Source organism: Carcharhinus amblyrhynchos, chromosome 4 (genome assembly GCF_965287045.1).
Source record: "Carcharhinus amblyrhynchos chromosome 4, sCarAmb.v2.hapA, whole genome shotgun sequence".
NCBI classification, from domain to species: domain Eukaryota; kingdom Metazoa; phylum Chordata; class Chondrichthyes; order Carcharhiniformes; family Carcharhinidae; genus Carcharhinus; species Carcharhinus amblyrhynchos.
The window spans coordinates 132,637,717-132,657,047 of record NC_137327.1 but is presented as its reverse complement, the minus strand read 5'-3'; the positions used below and the strand labels follow the sequence as shown (position 1 = coordinate 132,657,047).

The window sequence follows — 19,331 nt, the reverse complement described above, 5'->3', positions numbered from 1 at the left end:
CCTCGCTTTGCCAAAAACGAAATGGGAGATCAACTAGGTTTGTTTTCCTTTCCAAATAGTTTATAAATTAGTGCATTAATCACCCAGATTTTATCATGGTCTGTCTTCACTCTCATCCACTCTGCATCGTGACACTATGATATCACTTTCTGTAGCTAATGCGATCACTGTGTACAAATGGCTTTCAGTCACAAATCAGCCAAGAGCACAGTGTTACTTCAGTCTGGAAGGTGACTTAGAATATGTTAACACACTGCTAATGTATCAGTGTGGGTCTGTTTGTGTTTATGTATGCATGTGCCTGCATGCATAAATGTATGTCTTTGTATTTACGTGTGTGCTTTGTGCATATGTCTATGTGTGTGTGTGTTTTGAACCTGCTTTGTGTGGCAATATTCCTGAAGTCCTTTTCCTGTGCGATTTTGTAGGAATCCTTCTGCCTTGTGTGATCCCAGGCAATAGAGGCTCGGTAGGACGACCAGGAGCACCAGGACTCCCAGGTAAGATCTCAGCGCAGTAATGTTTGTGTGTTATACCATTGAAATTTTCCCCAGGGTGGTACCTGTTTGGGGTAACTTCTCTGCAGCAGGACAGATATCGATTGGAACAGAGAAGTGCAAACGGAATTTCTGTGGCTGTGGACAAGTTAACATCTTAGGTCAGCACAGCTGCCTCACAGTGCCAGAGACCCAGGTTCGATCCCTGGCTTGGGTCACTACACAGTGCACTTCTGTTCTTGCATAATGCAGTTGTAGATATCTTGATTGGGAAGAAACCAGTTTGGGGGGGGGGGCGGCACGGTGACACAATGGTTAGCACAGCTGCCTTACAGCGCCAGGGACCCAAGTTCAATTCCAGCTTGGGTCACGGCCTGTGTGGAGTCTGCACATTCTGCCCGTGTCTGCATGGGTTTCCTCCAGGTGCTCCAGTTTCTCCCACAGTCCAGAAGATGTGCTGATTAGGTGCATTGGCCATGCTAAATTCTCCCTCAGTATCCAAACAGATACTGGATTGTGGCAACTTGGGGATTTTCACAGTAACTTTATTGCAGTGTTAACATAAGCGTACTTGTGACACCAATAAATGATCATAGAATCCCCACAGTGTGGAAGAGGCCATTCAGCCCATCGGGTCTGCACCGACTCTCTGACGCAGTATCTTACCCAGTCCTTCTTCCCTGCCCTATCACTGTAACCACACACATACATCTTGGCTAATCCATCTAAGCTACAAACATTGTGACACTAAGCGGAATTTAGCATGGCCAATCCACATAACTTGCACATCTTTAGTCTGTGGGAGGAAACCCATGCAGACACAGGGAGAATGTGCAAACTCTACACAGTCACCCAAAGTTGGGGTCGAACCTGAGTCCCTAGTGCTGTAAGGCAGCAGTGCTAACCAGTGTGCCACCCTGATGATAAAGAATTGTCTCTAGACTGTATCCACCTGTAAGTAAGTCAATGAACAAGTACCAATAACTCCTGCAATATGGCACTAGAAAGTGACAGCCAAGCAACGTGAGAAGGAGAGGGGTCAGGAAATCAGTGCAATTTAAAAGTGGAACCTCAGGTATCTCTGTATTTCTCCTTCCACTCCAGTTAGGGAGGAAGCAATCAGACAAGAAATGCTTTCCAGTTTGAATTTCTAACTCGTTCTTCAATCTCAAATGCCTCGTAGGCTTAAAAGGTAGACCAGGTTTTCCAGGCAGTCCGGGACAACCAGGATTTGATGGACCAAAGGGACCTCCTGGAGCTCCAGGCTTGCTGGGAGATTCTGGCCGCCCAGGTAAGTGCTCGCACATTAAGCAGAACTTGCAGAAGAATTCCATGGGCCTTGGTTACCTGCAAGTGTTTACAGGCGGGAATTTGCTCCTGGTTTTCTGGCTGGGCGTGTGATTGAGATGGTAATTATAGAGAGATGCCATTATCACTCCAGTAGCAGCAAGTGTGAGTCGCACCTGCATCCCAAATAGTAGTCATACCCATAAGCATTCAGCATTTCTGGATACCAAGACCTGAATTGTCTCAACATCTGAATAGTTTGCTGCATCTGCCGTGGGATAATACACAAAATCCTGACTGTAATAACTCCACGGAGGTGAAAGTCCTGTCACCAAGTTACTTTATTTACACCATACATCTCTTCACAGCCAGTTCTCCAGTCGCTCCCTGCTGAATGCAGGCTGAGAGTCTGACGCACCTGCTTTAAATAAGGAGCATGAGGCTCCCTGATTTAACCATCAGTGAGAACTCGTCAGGTAGTTCGTACTGTTCCAACCTCATTCGCCTGGCTGAAGTCACCACACTGACCCGAAAGAAACAATGGCAACTTGAAAATAATATGACAGGAACTTCAAAAGTCGAGGCATGCCCATTGTCCTGCCCAATGGAGTTCAAAATCGAGGGAACTTGATGGAAACCTTGTCAATATGGTGTGGTTCTTTAAGTTGCTCAACATGCTGGGATTTTCAGCAGCGATCATTGTCTGAAACTCCCGCATATTGGGTGGGTGCGTGGGAGGGAGGGGTGGGGGGGGTGGAGGGTTCAGTGATTCAGAACTTTCCAAATCTGGGCTGCATTTGCTGTCAGTGCTGTGCATGCACAGCTGTATGCATGGCTGCCGTCTTTATAAGAATATAAGAACATAAGAAATAGGAGCAGGAGTAGGCCATCTAGCCCTTCGAGCCTGCCCCGCCATTCAATAAGATCATGGCTGATCTGTCGTGGCTCAGTTCCACTTTCCTGCCCTCTCCCCATACCCCTTAATCCCCTCGCTTATCAAAAACCCATCAACCCGCATCTTAAAAATATTTAGCGAGGCAGCCTCCACCACCTCAACAGGCAGAGAATTCCAGAGATTCACCACCCTTTGAGTGAAGATGTTCCTCCTCAACTCCGTTCTAAACCACCCCCCCTTTATCTTGAGGCTGTGCCCCCTAGTCCTACTGTCCTTTCTGAGCGGGAAGAGCCTCTCCACCTCTATCCTATCCATCCCATTCATCATCTTATATGTCTCATAGGGGGCCATCACTGGCTTTGGAATTGCAAATAGATCACCCCCCAAATACAGAGGCAGGACTGGAAAGAGCAAGTTTTTTTTTCCTTTTATTCATTCATGGGACATGGGCATCGCTGGCTGGCCAGCATTTGTTGCCCATCCCCGGTTGCCTTTGATTGATACAACTGAGTGGCTTACTGGGCTGTTTCAGAGGGCAGTTGAGAATCAACCACATTGCTGTGGCTCCAGAGTCACGTGTAGGCCAGACCAGGTAAGGATGGCAGATTTCCTTCCCTAAAGGACATTGGTGAACCAGATGGGTTTTCCCAACAATGGTTTCATAGTCATCAGTAGATTCTTAATTCCAAATTTTTCTTTATTGGATTTAATTTCAATTGAAATCTCTGCCATGGTGGGATTTGAACCCAGGTCCCCAAAACGTTAGCTGAGTTTCTGGATTAGTAGTCCAACGATAATACCACAAGGTCATCACCTCTCCATTCTTGGCAAGACAGATGCACTCTGTTCACCCAAACTCACACCTCAAATCACATTGGTGCCTTTTCAGAAATTTATGAAGAGATAAAATATCAAAAGAAGTAGCTGGGTGAGAGAATGAAATTACGTTTGATGTTAAATGAAGGAGGTTAAAGAAGCCATCCCCGACAGACAACCCTCCGTATACACAGGATCTGCTACTTGTGCTACCAAATAAACCTGTTGGACTTCAACCTGGTGTTGTGAGACTTCGTACTGAGGGAATGAAAAGCAGGAGAGACAGAGACTGGGAACTGTTCACACCCTGAGTGCCTGCCCACTGTTATTGTTTTTCTGGGTTTAATTATTTTGGTGGTACCTGGGCAATGAAGCAAGATCCTGGTCCCTTCAAGTGACGATCGGCTGATAGATCGCATGACCCGGAAAACCAAACAGGGGGCCGGGTGGGAGATTCACCCAGGCAAGGGTGGGCTTTTGTCTCAGATCGACCCTTGACACGAGAACCAGCCACAAAGCTGTAGGTCACATCTGTAAGTAATATCTAATAGTCCAGTTGCACTGGCATCGTTTTCAGGCTGAGTCCTGCTATAACCCTGAGCCAGTCTAGAAGCTTCCAAAGTGTTTGATGCCTCCAGGGCTGGAATGCTGACTGCCGCTGAACTGTCCAAAACTGCTGCTGATGGGGAAACTGATAGCTTGAAAGGGATTCAGGGTGAAAGATTTACATTCTAGAAATTTCTAAACCATATTCTCATGGAAAATAGTTTTAATTTTTGGCACAATTACCATTTTCATCATTTTGGCGTGCATTGGAATTGTGCCGTGATGTCTTCAGGATCCAAAGTCCTGACAGCAGTCCAAAGACTTCTGTTCTTCAACCAGTCATTTGCTGATTTACCTGCTGAGACTGGCAACAGGCTTTTACTGAGAGTATGCTTTCTTTTTTATTTATTGGTCGCTGTTCTCCTCGGTCCCAATGAGGCAGGTTAAAGGCGAGACCAGGACCAAGGTTGTAAAGTAATGTGTTGCTTCAGCCACCTGATGTGTTCCTGCCTCGGAATGATCTTGTCAGAGGCCTTAGTCAACTGGCAGCCTCTGACCTGCCAATCGGTGAAGAACCCATTAGATCTATTGATGGGCCAATTGGGGCGTGGGTGGTGGCACCCACTGGGATCCCCCTGCTGTGGATGGGTCCCAGGCTGAGACAGGAGACACCATTTAGTTGGAAATGGCTTCCCGGTGGGTGGCAGACCAAGGCCCATTGATGCTTCCTCTCACTGACACCAGGATAGATCCACTGGGATACGCTGAGGAAAGGCTCCACCTCTATCATGAACACATGACAATTGTAGCCAGAGTAGTTTTTAATTTTTCACAATGGCGCGGAGAGTGCCTCCGTTTGTGGCACCCTCACAGCCTCAGTAGTGTCGACCACTCCTGTTGAGGCTACCTGATGGACATCACTACAGACCCTCCCATTGGATCAGCTGTTTCCATGATCCTCTTGTCCTGATTTGGATGGGGTTCCTGGGGTAGCTTCTTAACTGGCTGTCTCTGGGAAGATCACAACTGAAGTCCTGATACGGTCATTCCCAGTTTCCTGAGCAGAACTGAGGCCAACAATGAGATGTATTCAGGGATGTGGGCATCGCTGGCTAGGCAATGGTGAACTGCCTTCTTGGGCAATTGCAGTCCATGAGGTGTAGTGCTGTTAGGGAGGGAGTTCCAGGATTTTGACCCAGCAACAGTGAAGGAACGGCGGATATATTTCTAAGTCAGAATGATGAGTGGATTGGAGGAGAACTTGCAGATGTTCCCATGTTCTGCTGCCATTGTCCTTCTAGCTGGTAGTGTCCGTGGGTTTGGAAGGTGCTGTCTAAAGAACCTTGGTGAGTTCCTGCAGTACGTCTTATAAATGGTATGGAGGTCTGCCATGTGTCAGTGGTCGAGGGAGTGAATACAAAGACTAAAGAAGAGTAGAACACAGGAACAGGCCCTTCGGCCGACCAGATAGCTCTCTAATCTGACGTTTTCTTGCCTCTATGTGGTCCATATCTCTCTATTTCCTGCCTATTCATGTATCTATCCAGATGCCACTTGAACATTGTCATAGAATCTGCATCCACCACCTCCTCTGGCAACACATTCTAGGCATTCACCACCCTCTGTGTGAAAGACTTGCCCCTTACCTCGTTTTTTTTTTGTTTGTGGAAAGAATATTAGCAGGTTGCTTTATCTTGGACAGTGTCAAAAGTTTGAGTGTTGGTGGAGCTGCATTCATCCGGTCAAGCAGAGAATATTTCATCACATTCCTGACTTGTGCTCTGTAGATGGTTGTCAGGCTTTAGGGAGTGAGTTACTGCAGAATTCCTAGCCTCTGACCTGTCTTGTAACCACAGTATTTATGTGGCTGCTTCTGGTCAATGGTAACACCCAAGATGTGGACAGTGGCAGAGCGATGGTGTTGCCATTGAATGTCAAGGGGCGATGGTTAGATTTTCTCTTGCTGGAGACACTAAAGCAGCTGGAGATTCCTTCAGCATCCCTTGATATCACGTGGAGTGAATCAAATTGGCTGAAGACTGACATCTGTGATGCTGGGGACCTCCAGAGGAGGCCAAGATGGGTCATCCACTTGACATTCCTGGCTGAAGATTATTGCGAATGCTTCACCGTTATGTTTGGCACTGCGAGGTGCTGGAAACTTCCGCCGTTGAGGTTGGGGATTTTTGTGGAGCCTGGTTGGATTGTAACCCAATCAGGGAAAGCTCAGACTCTGAGAGCGGAATTCTCCCTATGCCGAATAGCACGGAGACTTCCGTCCCAGGCCTGCTAATCACATTTAAATTGTATGCAAATGACCATTGAAATGGTTTTTACGCCCCCCCTCCCCACCCCACCAATTTCCGATGCGGATCTGATGTCACTGGAAATCTGGCGCTGGGAGACGCAAGTGGGGCACGAACACACGTGTGAACCCCATGAAGCAGCCAATGCGAGAGTTTCTCGACCCACTGCGTTAAAACATTAGCACAGCAGGATGGGAGAATCGCAGCTTTAGTTTTTTGGGGTGTGTGTGTGTGTGTGTGTGTGTGTGTGTGTGTGTGTGTGTGTGTGTGTGTGTGTGTGTGTGTGTACAGGAGGAATAGATGTCCGTTATTTAGCCCAAAACAAGATGATTTGTACGCGTTACACGTTATTTTTGCACGTTGTGCAATAGTTTTGCTTTCAAATACAGGGTTGAAATACTGTACCGGCAAATTTTCTTTAAGCACCGCGACTCTCACGAGGGGGTGGTCCTGTGGCGCAGTGGGCTAGCGTCCCTGCCTCTGAGCCAGCAGCTCCGGGTTCAAGTCCCACCCCAGGATTTGATGGCCAAGGAAGGTGAGCTCGTGACACAGTCAAACGGGCTGATCATTCAGCGGCAAATCCTTTCAGCACAGGCCAAGAATAGGAGGTAAGAGAGGGTGAGATTCAGCCAAGTGATGGGAACAAACTTGTAGCCTCTACCATTGCGATCCAAAAGCCTCCCCCCTGACTGCAACGTGCTTGTGAAAGGGAATGTTGCCACCGCGACTCAGGCTCCCTAAGTGATTGGTAGCACACCCCACCCCATCGCAATTCACATTCATTTCTTATACATTTGATGCCTTATTTGAGACTGGTTTGAAATCTTACAGGGTTTCCGGGACCTCGCGGCGATCAGGGACTACCAGGCCTCCCTGGGCTGGATGGAAATGAAGGCTCTCCGGGTAAAGCGGGCGCTCCAGGATTTCCAGGTCAAAAGGGATTCACAGGTGATGTATATGGTGCAGAACCAGGTGCCCCGGGACAACTAGGCCTGCCTGGAAAACCGGGATTGAAAGGGGCTCCAGGAGATTCTGGGTATCCTGGACCTAAAGGTAAGGCTCCACATTTATTTTGCTAATGTGGCTTCGAACTTGAAACTAATTTTGTTCAGGAATCTTCGGCTTTGCTGCAACTTCCTTGGAGATTTGATTCTTTTGAAATCTTGCACGGTTAATCTACGACGGGTTACGAATTGAATTAGGTTTTATATTTGGGCCTGAAAGAGGTGGCAGGCCAGAAGCACAGACCACGAGCCTGAGGCCCAAAGTCCACCCAACTAGCATAATTACAATGATGCGCGGATCCCAGTCAGCATCCAGAGACAGCTCACCAGTCAACCATTCCCCTGAACCCCCCCCCACCCAGTTCTGGCAGTGGCCCCTTCGAATTTGCGTTGGGATAAGTGGGAAGTTTTCATGGGCCTACAGAAATCGATGGTAGTCATGATGTGGAGATGCCGGCATTGGACTGGGGTAAACACAGTAAGAAGTCTCACAACACCAGGTTAAAGTCCCACCAGTTTATTTGATAGTAAACCCACAAGCTTTCAGAAACACTGTTCCTTTGTCAGATGTGTGAAATTTCAGAAATTTCCTCGCACCTGACGAAGGAACAGCGTTTCCGAAAGTTTGTGGGTTTGCTATCAAATAAACGGGTCGGACTTTACCCTGGTGTTGTCAGACTCCTTACTGTGCCTATAAAGATCGTAAGAAGTCTGACAACACCAGGTTTTGGTCCAACCGATTTATTTGATAATAGACTCACAAGCTTTCGAGGCTTCCCTCTTCAACGCCGGCATACCCACATCATGCCTATAGAAATCCCCAGGGATCCTGTTCCTACCTCCATGGGAAGGTATGTCAAATTTTGCAACAAAACCTTCAGGGGCTTCTAAAGAGGGGCTTACGCTGGTACCAAAATCCATGGCATGTAAGCATCGCTGGCTGGACCAGCATTTACATAAGAACATAAGAGCATAAGAAATAGGAGCAGGAGTAGGCCATCTAGCCCTTCGAGCCTGCCCCGCCATTCAATAAGATCATGGCTGTTCTGTTGTGGCTCAGTTCCACCTTCCCGCCCTCTCCCCATAACCCTTAATCCCCTCTCTTATCAAGAACCCATCAACCCGCTTCTTAAAAATATTTAGCGAGGCAGCCTCCACCACTTCAACGGGCAGAGAATTCCAGAGATTCACCACCCTTTGAGTGAAGAAGTTCCTCCTCAACTCCGTTCTAAACCGCCTCCCCTTTATCTTGAGGCTGTGCCCCCTAGTCCTTTATTGCCCATGAACTGTGTGTTTTACCTGGCCATTTCAGAGCAAACCTCATTGTTGCTGGTCTGGAGACTCACGTAGGGAAGGACGCTGATTTCCTTCCCTAGCAGACATTAACAAACTGGATTAGTTTTTACGGCACCCGATCCTAGACTTTTAATTCCAATGTGTTTTTAAATTGAATTCGAAATTCACCATCTGCCGTGGTGGGATTTGAACCCAGATCTCCAGGGCATTGCCCCGGATCAGTGCCGATACCACCGTCCCCCCCCTAAGTGTCGCTGCCCATTTGTGTGGCTTCATCCCGTGAATTGTGCATTTTGTGATGTCGTTTCGCCTGAGAAGTAAATCTTATTCCTAAAGCATTGCATTTAAGTCTGACTTAACTCAGTTCCTTTCAAAACAAAAAAACGTGAACATTTTCTTCCAGGTGTTGACGGTCAGCCAGGGTTTCCGAGTCAAAAAGGTGAAAGAGGAAATCCAGGCTACCCTGGTGCCCCAGGCTTGCCAGGAGCTCCAGGCCTCAGCGGACCAGATGTCAATGTAGGTTTGTCAGGAGAGAGAGGAAGGCCCGGTGAGCCTGGACAGCCAGGTAAGTCACCAAATAACTGGCTGAAGTCAGCTAGATTAATCAGGCTCAGATTCTGTGCACAGTTGTCAGAAAACATTAAACCTTTGGCAAGTCCCAGTTGACTGGAATAACCAACAAGTGGAGTGCACAAAAGATTAGACCTGTACGGTTACAGCACGCAGGGAATACTGCATTGGGATTAACCGTCAGGCTATTTACAGACAGAATTCAGCCCCTGCTCAACGTCATGTTTCATGCTGGATGAATGTACGGTTCTGAAAAAAAAAACCCGTACTCTTTTGATGAGAATGAAAAGCATCAATAAATCAAAACAGAAATGGTAGAGGAAAACAATTTCTCGATCCGCAGCTTTAATTCCACTTGTAGTGTTCAATTTCCATCACTAGGTGTCAGTTGTGAGCTCCATGAGAGCAGAAGTTTGCAGCTCAACTCCAGGTTGTGTTCCATTGGACTGATACCACCTTAAGATGCACATCCCAAGATATCAATGTGCTGAATTTCAAAACCTTGAATATCTTTTTGCATAAGGGTTAAGGTTTTTTCTGTTTTTATTTTTTTGTTTTCATTTTCTTCCACTGCCTTCTTTCCTGCTCTCCAACTGCTGGAGAGGGACAATTTACTCCCATCTGTTTCTCGGTGTCTGCCCCCCTCAGCATTGCTTTGCAATAGAGGACAGTTGGGGAATGGTGGCCATTGCATGGCAATCCGTGCAACTGCCTGATTTGAGAATAGGATAGAGGCCAAAAAAATAGTTTCCCCTCATAGGGGGACCTAGAACTGTGGGCATGGTTTCAGAATAAAGGGTCACCCATTTAAAACAGAGATGAGGAGGAATTTCTTCTCTCAGGGGATCTGTATGGCCTACACCTGCACCTATTTTTTAAAGCCCTGTGTTCTACACTTAAATATCATGTCGGCTCTTCTAGGCTGGAAGGCTAAGAGAGAACCAGAATTGGGTTGGCTTCCTTCCATGTGTAGAATAATCAGCTCATTCTGAAACTAGGTATCATCCCTCCCGCTAGATAGCAGAACAATCTGGGCCATCCATCGTCATGTATCAGCCAGCTGATGATGGATCAAATATCCTGGTTAATTCAACCATCATCCTCCTCCATAGGGATTTCCAAAACCTTGTTACGGATTTTCTCCATGAGTGCTCGCGGTATCTTTTTCCATGATTTTCCTTGCACGTAGGAGTCAGCAGTGAAATGGGGTGATGTGGATGGTGTTAAGAACTCTTTCTGTTTTGCTTCTGATGCTGGTGATGTAACTGGAATGCTTTTAGCACGGACATTTATTGATCTCGGTCAATAAATTGCTGCTCATGCCTAACTGACTGAGGAACGCACATTGACGCCATCCAACACTCAATGGCTTGATCTTGCTATCTTGTGCACGGGAGCCAGGTTTGTGGTTGCTTCAGATAACAGGTCATTTCATGTCTTTTGTTTTTGAGGGTGGGGACTAGTTTATCACCTCCGATATATTCTAGAGGGAACTTCTTCCTTTTATTTTTGCCTGACTCTTTCTGTTCATCTGTTCACACATGTTGTATTCTTCCATGCTTCTGTTCCATTCATCACCCACCAACTTTCCATATCTGGTCTCAATCGAATGGGTGCGGTTACTGCATGTAGGCTGCCAAGGTGAGAGGGAGTTGTCTGTAGAGTAAAGCAAAATGGCCTAACACTCCTGCTTTATCCAGCTTTGGTCGTTGCTGTAATCAGTCTGCCTGTAGAGTGGAGCCCGCTTATTACTGTTCCTTAATTGTATGTTCAACACCTTTCAAGAGGCATGTTCTCTACCTCTTTCATATGACCGAAGGCATGTTGGAATTTTGTGAAGAATTGCATTTTTTTCTCTTAAAATGGGGTGAAAAGAGTCAGAGAAATGTTAATGACCCCAGTTCAAGTTGTAAGAGAACAGAGTGCCATAGAAATATTCCAAAATTACTATGGGGTGATTGGGAATAAAACAAGCAATGGTTAGGCATGCGCAGATCAAAGAAGGGAATTGACACCATGGTGGTGATCTTACCAACGCTCCCCGCTGGCCCATGGGTGGGATGAGCCCCTAAGATGGCGGGAGAGCCAAAAACTCAGGTGTATGCCCTGATTCTCGCCTCTCGCCATCTTACCGACACCAGATATCTGGCTCAATCAGCTTTCTGGTGATTTAAGCCTTACCCCCTCCTCTGACAGGCGAGAAAAGGTTTTTGAGGGGTTTTTTTGCTCCAATTGTATAAGATCACGGATTTGGTTGCGCTCAAAAAGCGGATCGGAAATTCTCCCATTTTCATGCTCTTTCTTAGAGTCTTTTTCATAAGATCACCCCCTTGGTGTCCTATCACACCTGAAACCTAACCTGTTAAAGGTGTGGAGATCCCCCCTTTTGTTAATTAATAACATGGGTTTGATCCTCGCAGACTGAGCTGAGGATCCAGTCATTACTTGGGGTTCTTTTTTGCAGCCAAACTGCAAATTCATAATGCTTCAATATTGCGTTTCCCCCTCCAAGAAAATGAGCAGGCTCCACTGTAATCTTGCTTGTGGCTAAAGCGATGCCAAATGGGTGGCCAAGCGCAGCAGTGAGCACGCGTTTAACTTATAACAGTTATCGCCAAACTGTTGATGTGATGCTTGTTTTCAAACTGTTCTGGCTTCTTTAACATAACAGCTTCAGTATCTCTGGTAGTGATAGTATGGTCTGGTCTGGTGATATTCACACTCATTCCGAGAAAGAAGCTGCCACTTCTCTCATTTCAAAGTGAGGTTTTTCTCCCGGCTAAACAATTTATGACAAGCTTGCAGGGCCACACGAGATTTTTTTTGTACGGTTTCTCTTCCAAGCTGCTGAGTAATGGTCACCACCTCCCCCTGAACCCCCCCCCCCGCAACCCACCTCCCAAGGCTGATGCAGTGGTTCAGATGTGTTAAGACAGTTAGCTGCTCAACAAATCTAATCCTTCCTCCTTTCCCTTTGGAGACTGTTCAGGTGTTCACTCAATACTTTTGAAGACATGCGTGAACTTAACGCAAATGATAAGGCTCTGAACCTAAGTGCTGCCATTAGTGGTACAGAGCAGTGGCACTGACAGTCTGCATCAGTGTTGATCCTGAGGCATTTACGTATTGTATTCAATCGGTAGTGTTTCTGGATTGAATTTTTCTCCGTCGTAATGGCGAAACAATAGCAGGATCGATAGTCTGACACTCTAAAAGCTGCTGGTCCCAATGCACCCCTCCTGTCCTAAGGATGCCAATGAGTTTGATGGGTAGGCTTTAGTATTTGCAAGGACCTGCCCTGAGAGTCAGCATTCTCAGTGTGGGAGGCTGTACAGTGAGTGTTACAATGTGGAATGAACTCTGCCTGTTTTCCCCAAGATTCACACTTTCCCATTTGCGTCGAGCTGCAATCTACGCAAAAATTTGTGTGCTCTCGTTCAGGGAGCCAGGACACTCCGACTGCTGATTCTGTTACGATCGGATAACTCAGCGCCGAACAGCATCAAATCTTAAGATATTAGCTTTGACATCAGAGGTGGCATGGTGGCACAGTGGTTAACTCTGCTGTCTCACAGTGCCAGGGACCTGGGTTCAAATCCAGCCTTGGGTAACTGCCCCCTTAATTGCCCCTTAGTGTCCCAATTAGTGGGGCCAATGTGTGAGATTACAGGGACAGGGTGGAGAGCGCTCTTGGGTAAGATGCTCTGTGGGAGGGGAGTGCAAACTCAAAGGGCTGAATGGCCTCCTTCTGCACAGCATGGACTCTATAATTCTGTAATCAGGTGCATTAATTTACCAGTAGAGTCAGCATAGACTTATCTACACAAATAACAGTGTGAGAAATGAAAATACCAGAGCTTGCTGGTCTCTTTTACATCCTTGAGTACTATTAAGGTGTTATTTTCATCTTTGATATTCCCAGGGAAGAATTGGGAGACTATATCAGATATTCAAGCATATCTGCAGCATTCCCTATGTTTCTGATACGTGGACAAAGTGCCTCATTGAGAACCTGAATTTGTAAAACTCTACATTCAATTTTAATTAACTAAATTATATTAATGAAAGAGCTTTTACTGCAGGATAGCATTCTCAGAGTGGACACAGTTGAAATATTATGGCTATAATGTTACAACCCTCCCTCCCGTTAATATTCCAACTAATAGAAATACTTGTCTTTCATTTCACCTTAATTTCAAAGCCAGTTTATAGGAAATCCTACTTTACAGTCTTTTAACAAGTTCTTAAAAAAACAGTTTTATACAGCATACAAAATCATATTCAATCCCATTCTGTAGCTCAACTGTGTCACTAACCAACAGTGACTATTTACAACCATTGCTAGGTAAAAGGTGAGCGCACCCTTTAAACTCCCACATACAAAGCTCAAGGCACCAGTGTTGGATTTTTTTTTGAGAGGCCTCTGCTCATCAGATTATCCTGAATTAAACCAATCCTGTGGTTTAGTGTAAGTGTTTTCACATGGGCACCAGGTCCCTGGTGAGTGATTAGGTGTGAGGAACTGTGGCTAACTGTTGCCCTCTTTATTCTGGAGAGGCTAAGAGTGACTGTTGCACCCTGCTGCCTCCCTGAAAACACTTGCTGGTGTGTTACGGATCCACTCATTGCTTTGGCAACATTCACTTAGAGGGCAGGATTTCCTAGCTGAGCTCGTCCCAAAACCCTAAAATTCCACCTAAGGTCAACGGATCCTTGTATGGGCTGGCCCCTCGCCCACTACGATTCCCATGGGCGGGCGAGACAGGAAAATTCCTTTCTTTCCATTGAGTGGCTGACTGGGAATCTCTCCTGCTCTTGTCACGTGCCATTGGTGGGCATTGGAAGGTTGATCATCAAACCAAAGCCATGCTCTGAACACATCTTCCTTGGCCATCAGGCCCTGGGGTAAGACACAAACCACTGCACCATAAAAGTCCATCACTTTTAACGTGTACCCCCTGTAATAAGGCTGTTTAATGTCAATAGCTCCCTCCAGTTTTACCTGTAGTGCCTGGATCATTTCTTTCAAGATTATCCCTTCATTAGTTACTTCCACTTCATGCGCTGGCACCAATTATGTGGTGTGTGACTAATGTCACAGTATGCTTTGGAAAATGATTACATGTTACCTTATAACTTACCATAAACATTTCCTGCGGAACATTACACTATCATCATCTTTGAATGACAAGCCAAGAATCTCACTTCAAAGTCTTTTCTGTTATTTGGTCGCTCATTTCCCAGTGTCTTACTTGTGAAGATTATAATTTCTGCCAACATTCAATATTATGTTGTCTCCATTTATTAGGCTGACGAGAGCCAATTGAAATAGCTTTGGTGCGGTGATGCCAAGGCTGTCTTTTGGTGGGTGCTATCTGCATCATCACCTGAATACAAGCTGGCCCCAACATAAGGCCTAATCTTTTATTTATATTTGATATTTGCTCTTGGTGTCTGAGGTGGGGAGTTGAAATATCCATGCCAGCTGTAATTTACCCAATCGCTGCAACCACCATGTCTTCCAGTGGCAGCCACTGGGGACTTGAGGGGCAATCTTCCCAAACAAATCCTAGGTGCCGAGTGAATGTGGAAGCAGGAGACGATCACACTCATTTTTGGATCGAGTTCTGACTTGCAATCGTACGGCAATTTGTGCGGAAAAAGAGGCAAGGTGTGATTCATGCCAGTAGTGAGAGTGAACGGAGTTTATTCTCACTGAGAAGCCGGCTGCTGACTGTGAGCTGCGCTGTTGCACCTGTGCCTTGAAGTTGCAGTGTACTGTGTACAAGTCCTTTCCGGGCGCAAGACTGATTTCCCTGGCAGATCAGGGTTGATAAGATTGTGAGAGGTGAAAAACCGGGCGCAATCCTGGTTTTTCTCACAACCTTACTGTCTCACCACACCAACCCATCAGCGTGATGGACCAGTAAGATCACCCCCTGTGTCCCCTTTCACCCAAAGGCTAGTGATGCCGGATTACAATATGCCAGGGTGAAGCTGGCAAGGAGAGTGTTTAGAACTCTCTCTCGAAACCTCTTTGCCTTGTTGCCTTCCTCATGACTTCAGACAGCTGCAAGATCTTTCCCTCCGGGCATATCTTCAGTCACATCCTCTACCTCTCCCGTCAATACTGATCACTGCCTTTCTTACCCTCAATATTTTAGGATACTGCAGTTTAGCTTTGATGCTGTTTCTCGTCATGAATGCTGCCTCGCCATTAAATAATGGCATTCACAGCACGCACACAACACTTGCCGTGCTCTCTGTGCCGGACGCTGCTTTTTACTAAGTGTGTTAGCACACGCAGGGGAGTGTGTCTGCCGCACGCATTCAGAGGAAACTTGTGACATTAATCAGAGTGCCATGCCAAGTTGGTGCCAGTGCTGCCAGTTTGGAGTTCAGTGCTTCAGCCACCGCACAACTGCACAGATGTTTAGCAGCAGGAAGTGGCTTCCCAGCAGCGTCACGAACGTACCTTCCGCAGCCAGCAAGTGCTGGATTTCGTGCACGCATATTTATTTATTCGAGACCTTTTCGGATGTACTTACTCGTGGTTTCAGTAATTCCTTAACTGGAGTGTGAGGTGTCAGCGTGGAGCTGAACCACGCAGACCAAAAGATGTCGGGTTTGCCCCTGATCTGTGCCGAGCTAGCAAACATTATCAGAAGTTGCGGGAAGGCCATTGACGGTTCCCCTGTACTCCCGAGAGCTAATGTGTGGGCTCTGGGGAGGGCAGAAATGGATTCACTTGTAACACTCACTGGCTAAACTTAAGCATGGGAAGGAGCTGCAGAAGGAGATATTGAAGGGTTGCTAACGTGGTAATGTACTCTGAGTAGAGGCTCAGAGGAGTATAAACGATCACTAAGAGAGTGCTTATTGGCATACAGATGAGGAAAAAAAAGAGACTTGACATTTATAAAGCCCCTTTTACGACCTCAGGCCATGTTTAATGAGAAATAAACACTGAAGTAGAATAAAGTTTAAAAGAACCAAAAGAGAGAGTGGATTTCGTCACCCCAGCAAATGCTAACCAGTTGAACCAGCAAGGAACAGACAGGTGCTGTCAAAGTTAGCTGCTTACTTGCTTTGCATTAGCTGAAAAATGTTACATCTTTCCACCTCTTCCTCCCCTCCAAGCCTTGATGCTGAAAAGTTAATGGTCTCGTTCGCAGGTTTTCCCGGACCAAAGGGTTCACTCGGAGATCGGGGACCCCCAGGTCCCTCCGGTATGAAGGGATTTCCCGGAATTTCAGGGGATCGAGGTCTCCCTGGGCCACGAGGTCTCCCTGGACGTCCCGGAGAGCCGGGCCGTTCAGGTCGCTATTTTCGAGCTGGATTGAAAGGTGAACGCAATTTTTCTCTCTTCCCCCCACCTTGTACAAGAGTTTTCATGGTGCCTGTTTCAAATTTTCACCAAAAGGAGGTAGAAAGCTTGGACAGGCCAGGCTGGTACCCACTGGAGTTAGAAGAGTGGGAGGTGGCTTGATTGAAAGATCTTGCCGGGTTCTTTGGATCAAGGAGGCGCAGTATCTCGCAGCACCAGGAACCCAGGTTCGATTCCTGGCTTGGGTCACTGTCTGCACGGAGTCTGCACATTCTCCCCGTGTCTGCATGGGTTTTCCCCGCTGGTTAGGTGCATTGGCCGTGCTAAATTCTCCCTCAGCCAGCAGAGTGTGGCAACTAGGGGATTTTCACAGTAACTTCACTGCAGTGTTAATGTAACTTGTTACACTAATAAGTAAACTTAATAAACTTAGGGGTATTGATGGGGTGGATGTGAAGAGGATGTTTCCTCTTATGAGAGGACCTGGAACGAGGATCCTCCATTTAAAAGTAAGGAGTCACCCATTCAAAATTGGGTTGAGGCAACATTTTTTTCTCTTGTCTTTTCTTTCTGTTCTAACATTTCTTACCATCGTTTTAAGCGTGGCCACGGATTGAAGCTTATTCATTCATATCTTGACTTACCACAGGTGAAAGGGGCTCTCCCGGTGTGGTGGGATTCCCCGGAATGCCTGGATTGCCAGGGCGACCAGGGTTTGACGGACTTAAAGGAGAATCGGGCAGCCCAGGAAGACCAGGATTCCCTGGTTCCCTCGGGAGAAAAGGAGCCAAGGGTGAGATGCAAATCCAATGCTGTTTTTTAGGTCCTACCCCCTCCCAGTTAGATGGCATTTCCGTCAGCTAAACAGTTGCAGGTAGGTAAATATTTGAGCCTTGAATAAGGAATAGAATCACGCTGAAAAAAAATGAGGTAGAATAAACAAAATGAGCTCATTTGGGCCCCACAATGCACAAAACTTTGCACATCGTGGGGCCCTTCCAAACGCACAAATCACTCCCATCTATTAGGACAAGGACAGCAGATACATGGGAACACCATCACTTGCAAGTTCCCCTCCAAGCCACTCACCACCCTGATTTGGAAATGTAACAGCCCACTATCACCGGGTCAAAACCCTGGAATTCCCTCCCTAACGGCATTGTGGGTCAACCCACGGCACATGGACTGCGGCGATTCAAGAAGGCAGCTCACCCCCACCTTCTTAAGGGCAGCTGGGGATGGGCAATAAATGCTGGCCAGCCAGCGATGCCCATGTCCCACCAATGAATTAAAAAAAAGACACTTTGCATTGTTTGTGTAGAAAGCAGAACCTACAAGTTGGTTTTAACTCAGGCTGGTGGAAATTGGATAAAATAAATTGGGTGATTTATCCACCGAGCTCTGACCTCTTCCCCTGTTTTAAGCTCCTAATGTGAGCGGCTAGGAGGGACCTCCTGACGGGTCCTTGTTTAAATAGGTCACAAGGAAAGTTTAGGCCCCCCCCGCTTCAGAGTTCCTCACCCCTCCCCCCACTCCAAGGCTCTTCATTGGCCAGCCTCCTGTAGACCGGCAGTGTGCTCTTCCCTGGATTTCAGATTCAACTGAGCCACGAGGAGCTTTCATCAAAAATAAAGTTTAATTAAGAATATTGTTGACATGTATAGCAAGAACTTTGAACAAATACAAACAAGAAATACCACAACCACAATAATGTATAACTCTTAAGGAATATCTCTGATGTGTTCCAACTAAAGTCAACATCCAATATATAAAACCTTCCAAATAAGCACATTATAGCATAGGTTAATGCCCACTCATTACAGGAATCCAGCCTCCTGGGTTGAATGCTGAAAATCCCTTGTGAAGAAATTCAGAAGAGGTTGTAGTCAAATCTGTTTCCCAATATGAGGTGGTCCACTTTGGTAGGAAGAATGGTAGGAAGGACTATTACTTACGGGGCGAAAAACTGCAGCAGGCGACGGTGCAGAGGGACCTCGGGGTCCTTGTGCATGAGTCGCAAAAACCCAGCTTGCAGGTGCAGCAGGTGGTCAGGAAGGCGAATGGGATGCTGGCCTTCATAGCGAGGGGGATTGAATATAAAAGTAGGGAGGTCTTGCTGCGGCTGTATAGGGCATTGGTGAGGCCGCAACTGGAGTACTGTGTGCATTTTTGGGCGCCGCACCTGCGCAAAGATATTTTGGCCTTGGAGGGAGTGCAGAGGAGGTTTACTAGGCTGATACTGGAGTTGAGGGGGTTGAGCTATGAGGAGAGGCTGAATAAACTAGGCTTGTACTCGTTAGAGTTTAGAAGAATGAGGGGAGATCTCATTGAGACGTATCAGATGATGAATGGGATGGATAGGATAGAGGTGGAAAGACTCTTCCCGCTCAAAAAAGACAATAGGACTAGGGGGCACAGCCTCAAGATAAAGGGGGGGCGGTTTAGAACGGAGTTGAGGAGGAACTTCTTCACTCAAAGGGTGGTGAATCTCTGGAATTCTCTGCCCGTTGAAGTGGTGGAGGCTACCTCGCTAAATATTTTTAAGACGCGGGTTGATGGGTTTTTGATAGGAGAGGGGATTAAGGGTTATGGGGAGAGGGCGGGAAAGTGGAACTGAGCAGCGACAGATCAGCCATGATCTTATTGAATGGCGGGGCAGGCTCGAAGGGCTGGATGGCCTACTCCTGCCCCTATTTCTTATGTTCTTATGTTCTTATATGCAGCTTCTTTAAGGCAGGATGGCACTAAGTCCTTCTTTCAACTAACTAATAATAGTTTCAGAACCAA

At 46.7% G+C, this 19,331-nt stretch overlaps 1 protein-coding gene across 1 annotated transcript in view; it reads left to right on the top strand.

The window, feature by feature from the left end:
* LOC145342476 (uncharacterized) overlaps positions 1-19,331 on the top strand; it is a 363,690-nt gene that overhangs the window by 299,198 nt on the left and 45,161 nt on the right. Inside the window, exons 28-32 of the mRNA XM_080188038.1 lie at positions 1,681-1,788; positions 7,179-7,400; positions 9,051-9,212; positions 16,393-16,563; positions 17,194-17,337. Coding sequence (XP_080044164.1) covers positions 1,681-1,788; positions 7,179-7,400; positions 9,051-9,212; positions 16,393-16,563; positions 17,194-17,337 — 807 coding nt within the window. The remainder of the gene's footprint in view (positions 1-1,680; positions 1,789-7,178; positions 7,401-9,050; positions 9,213-16,392; positions 16,564-17,193; positions 17,338-19,331) is intronic.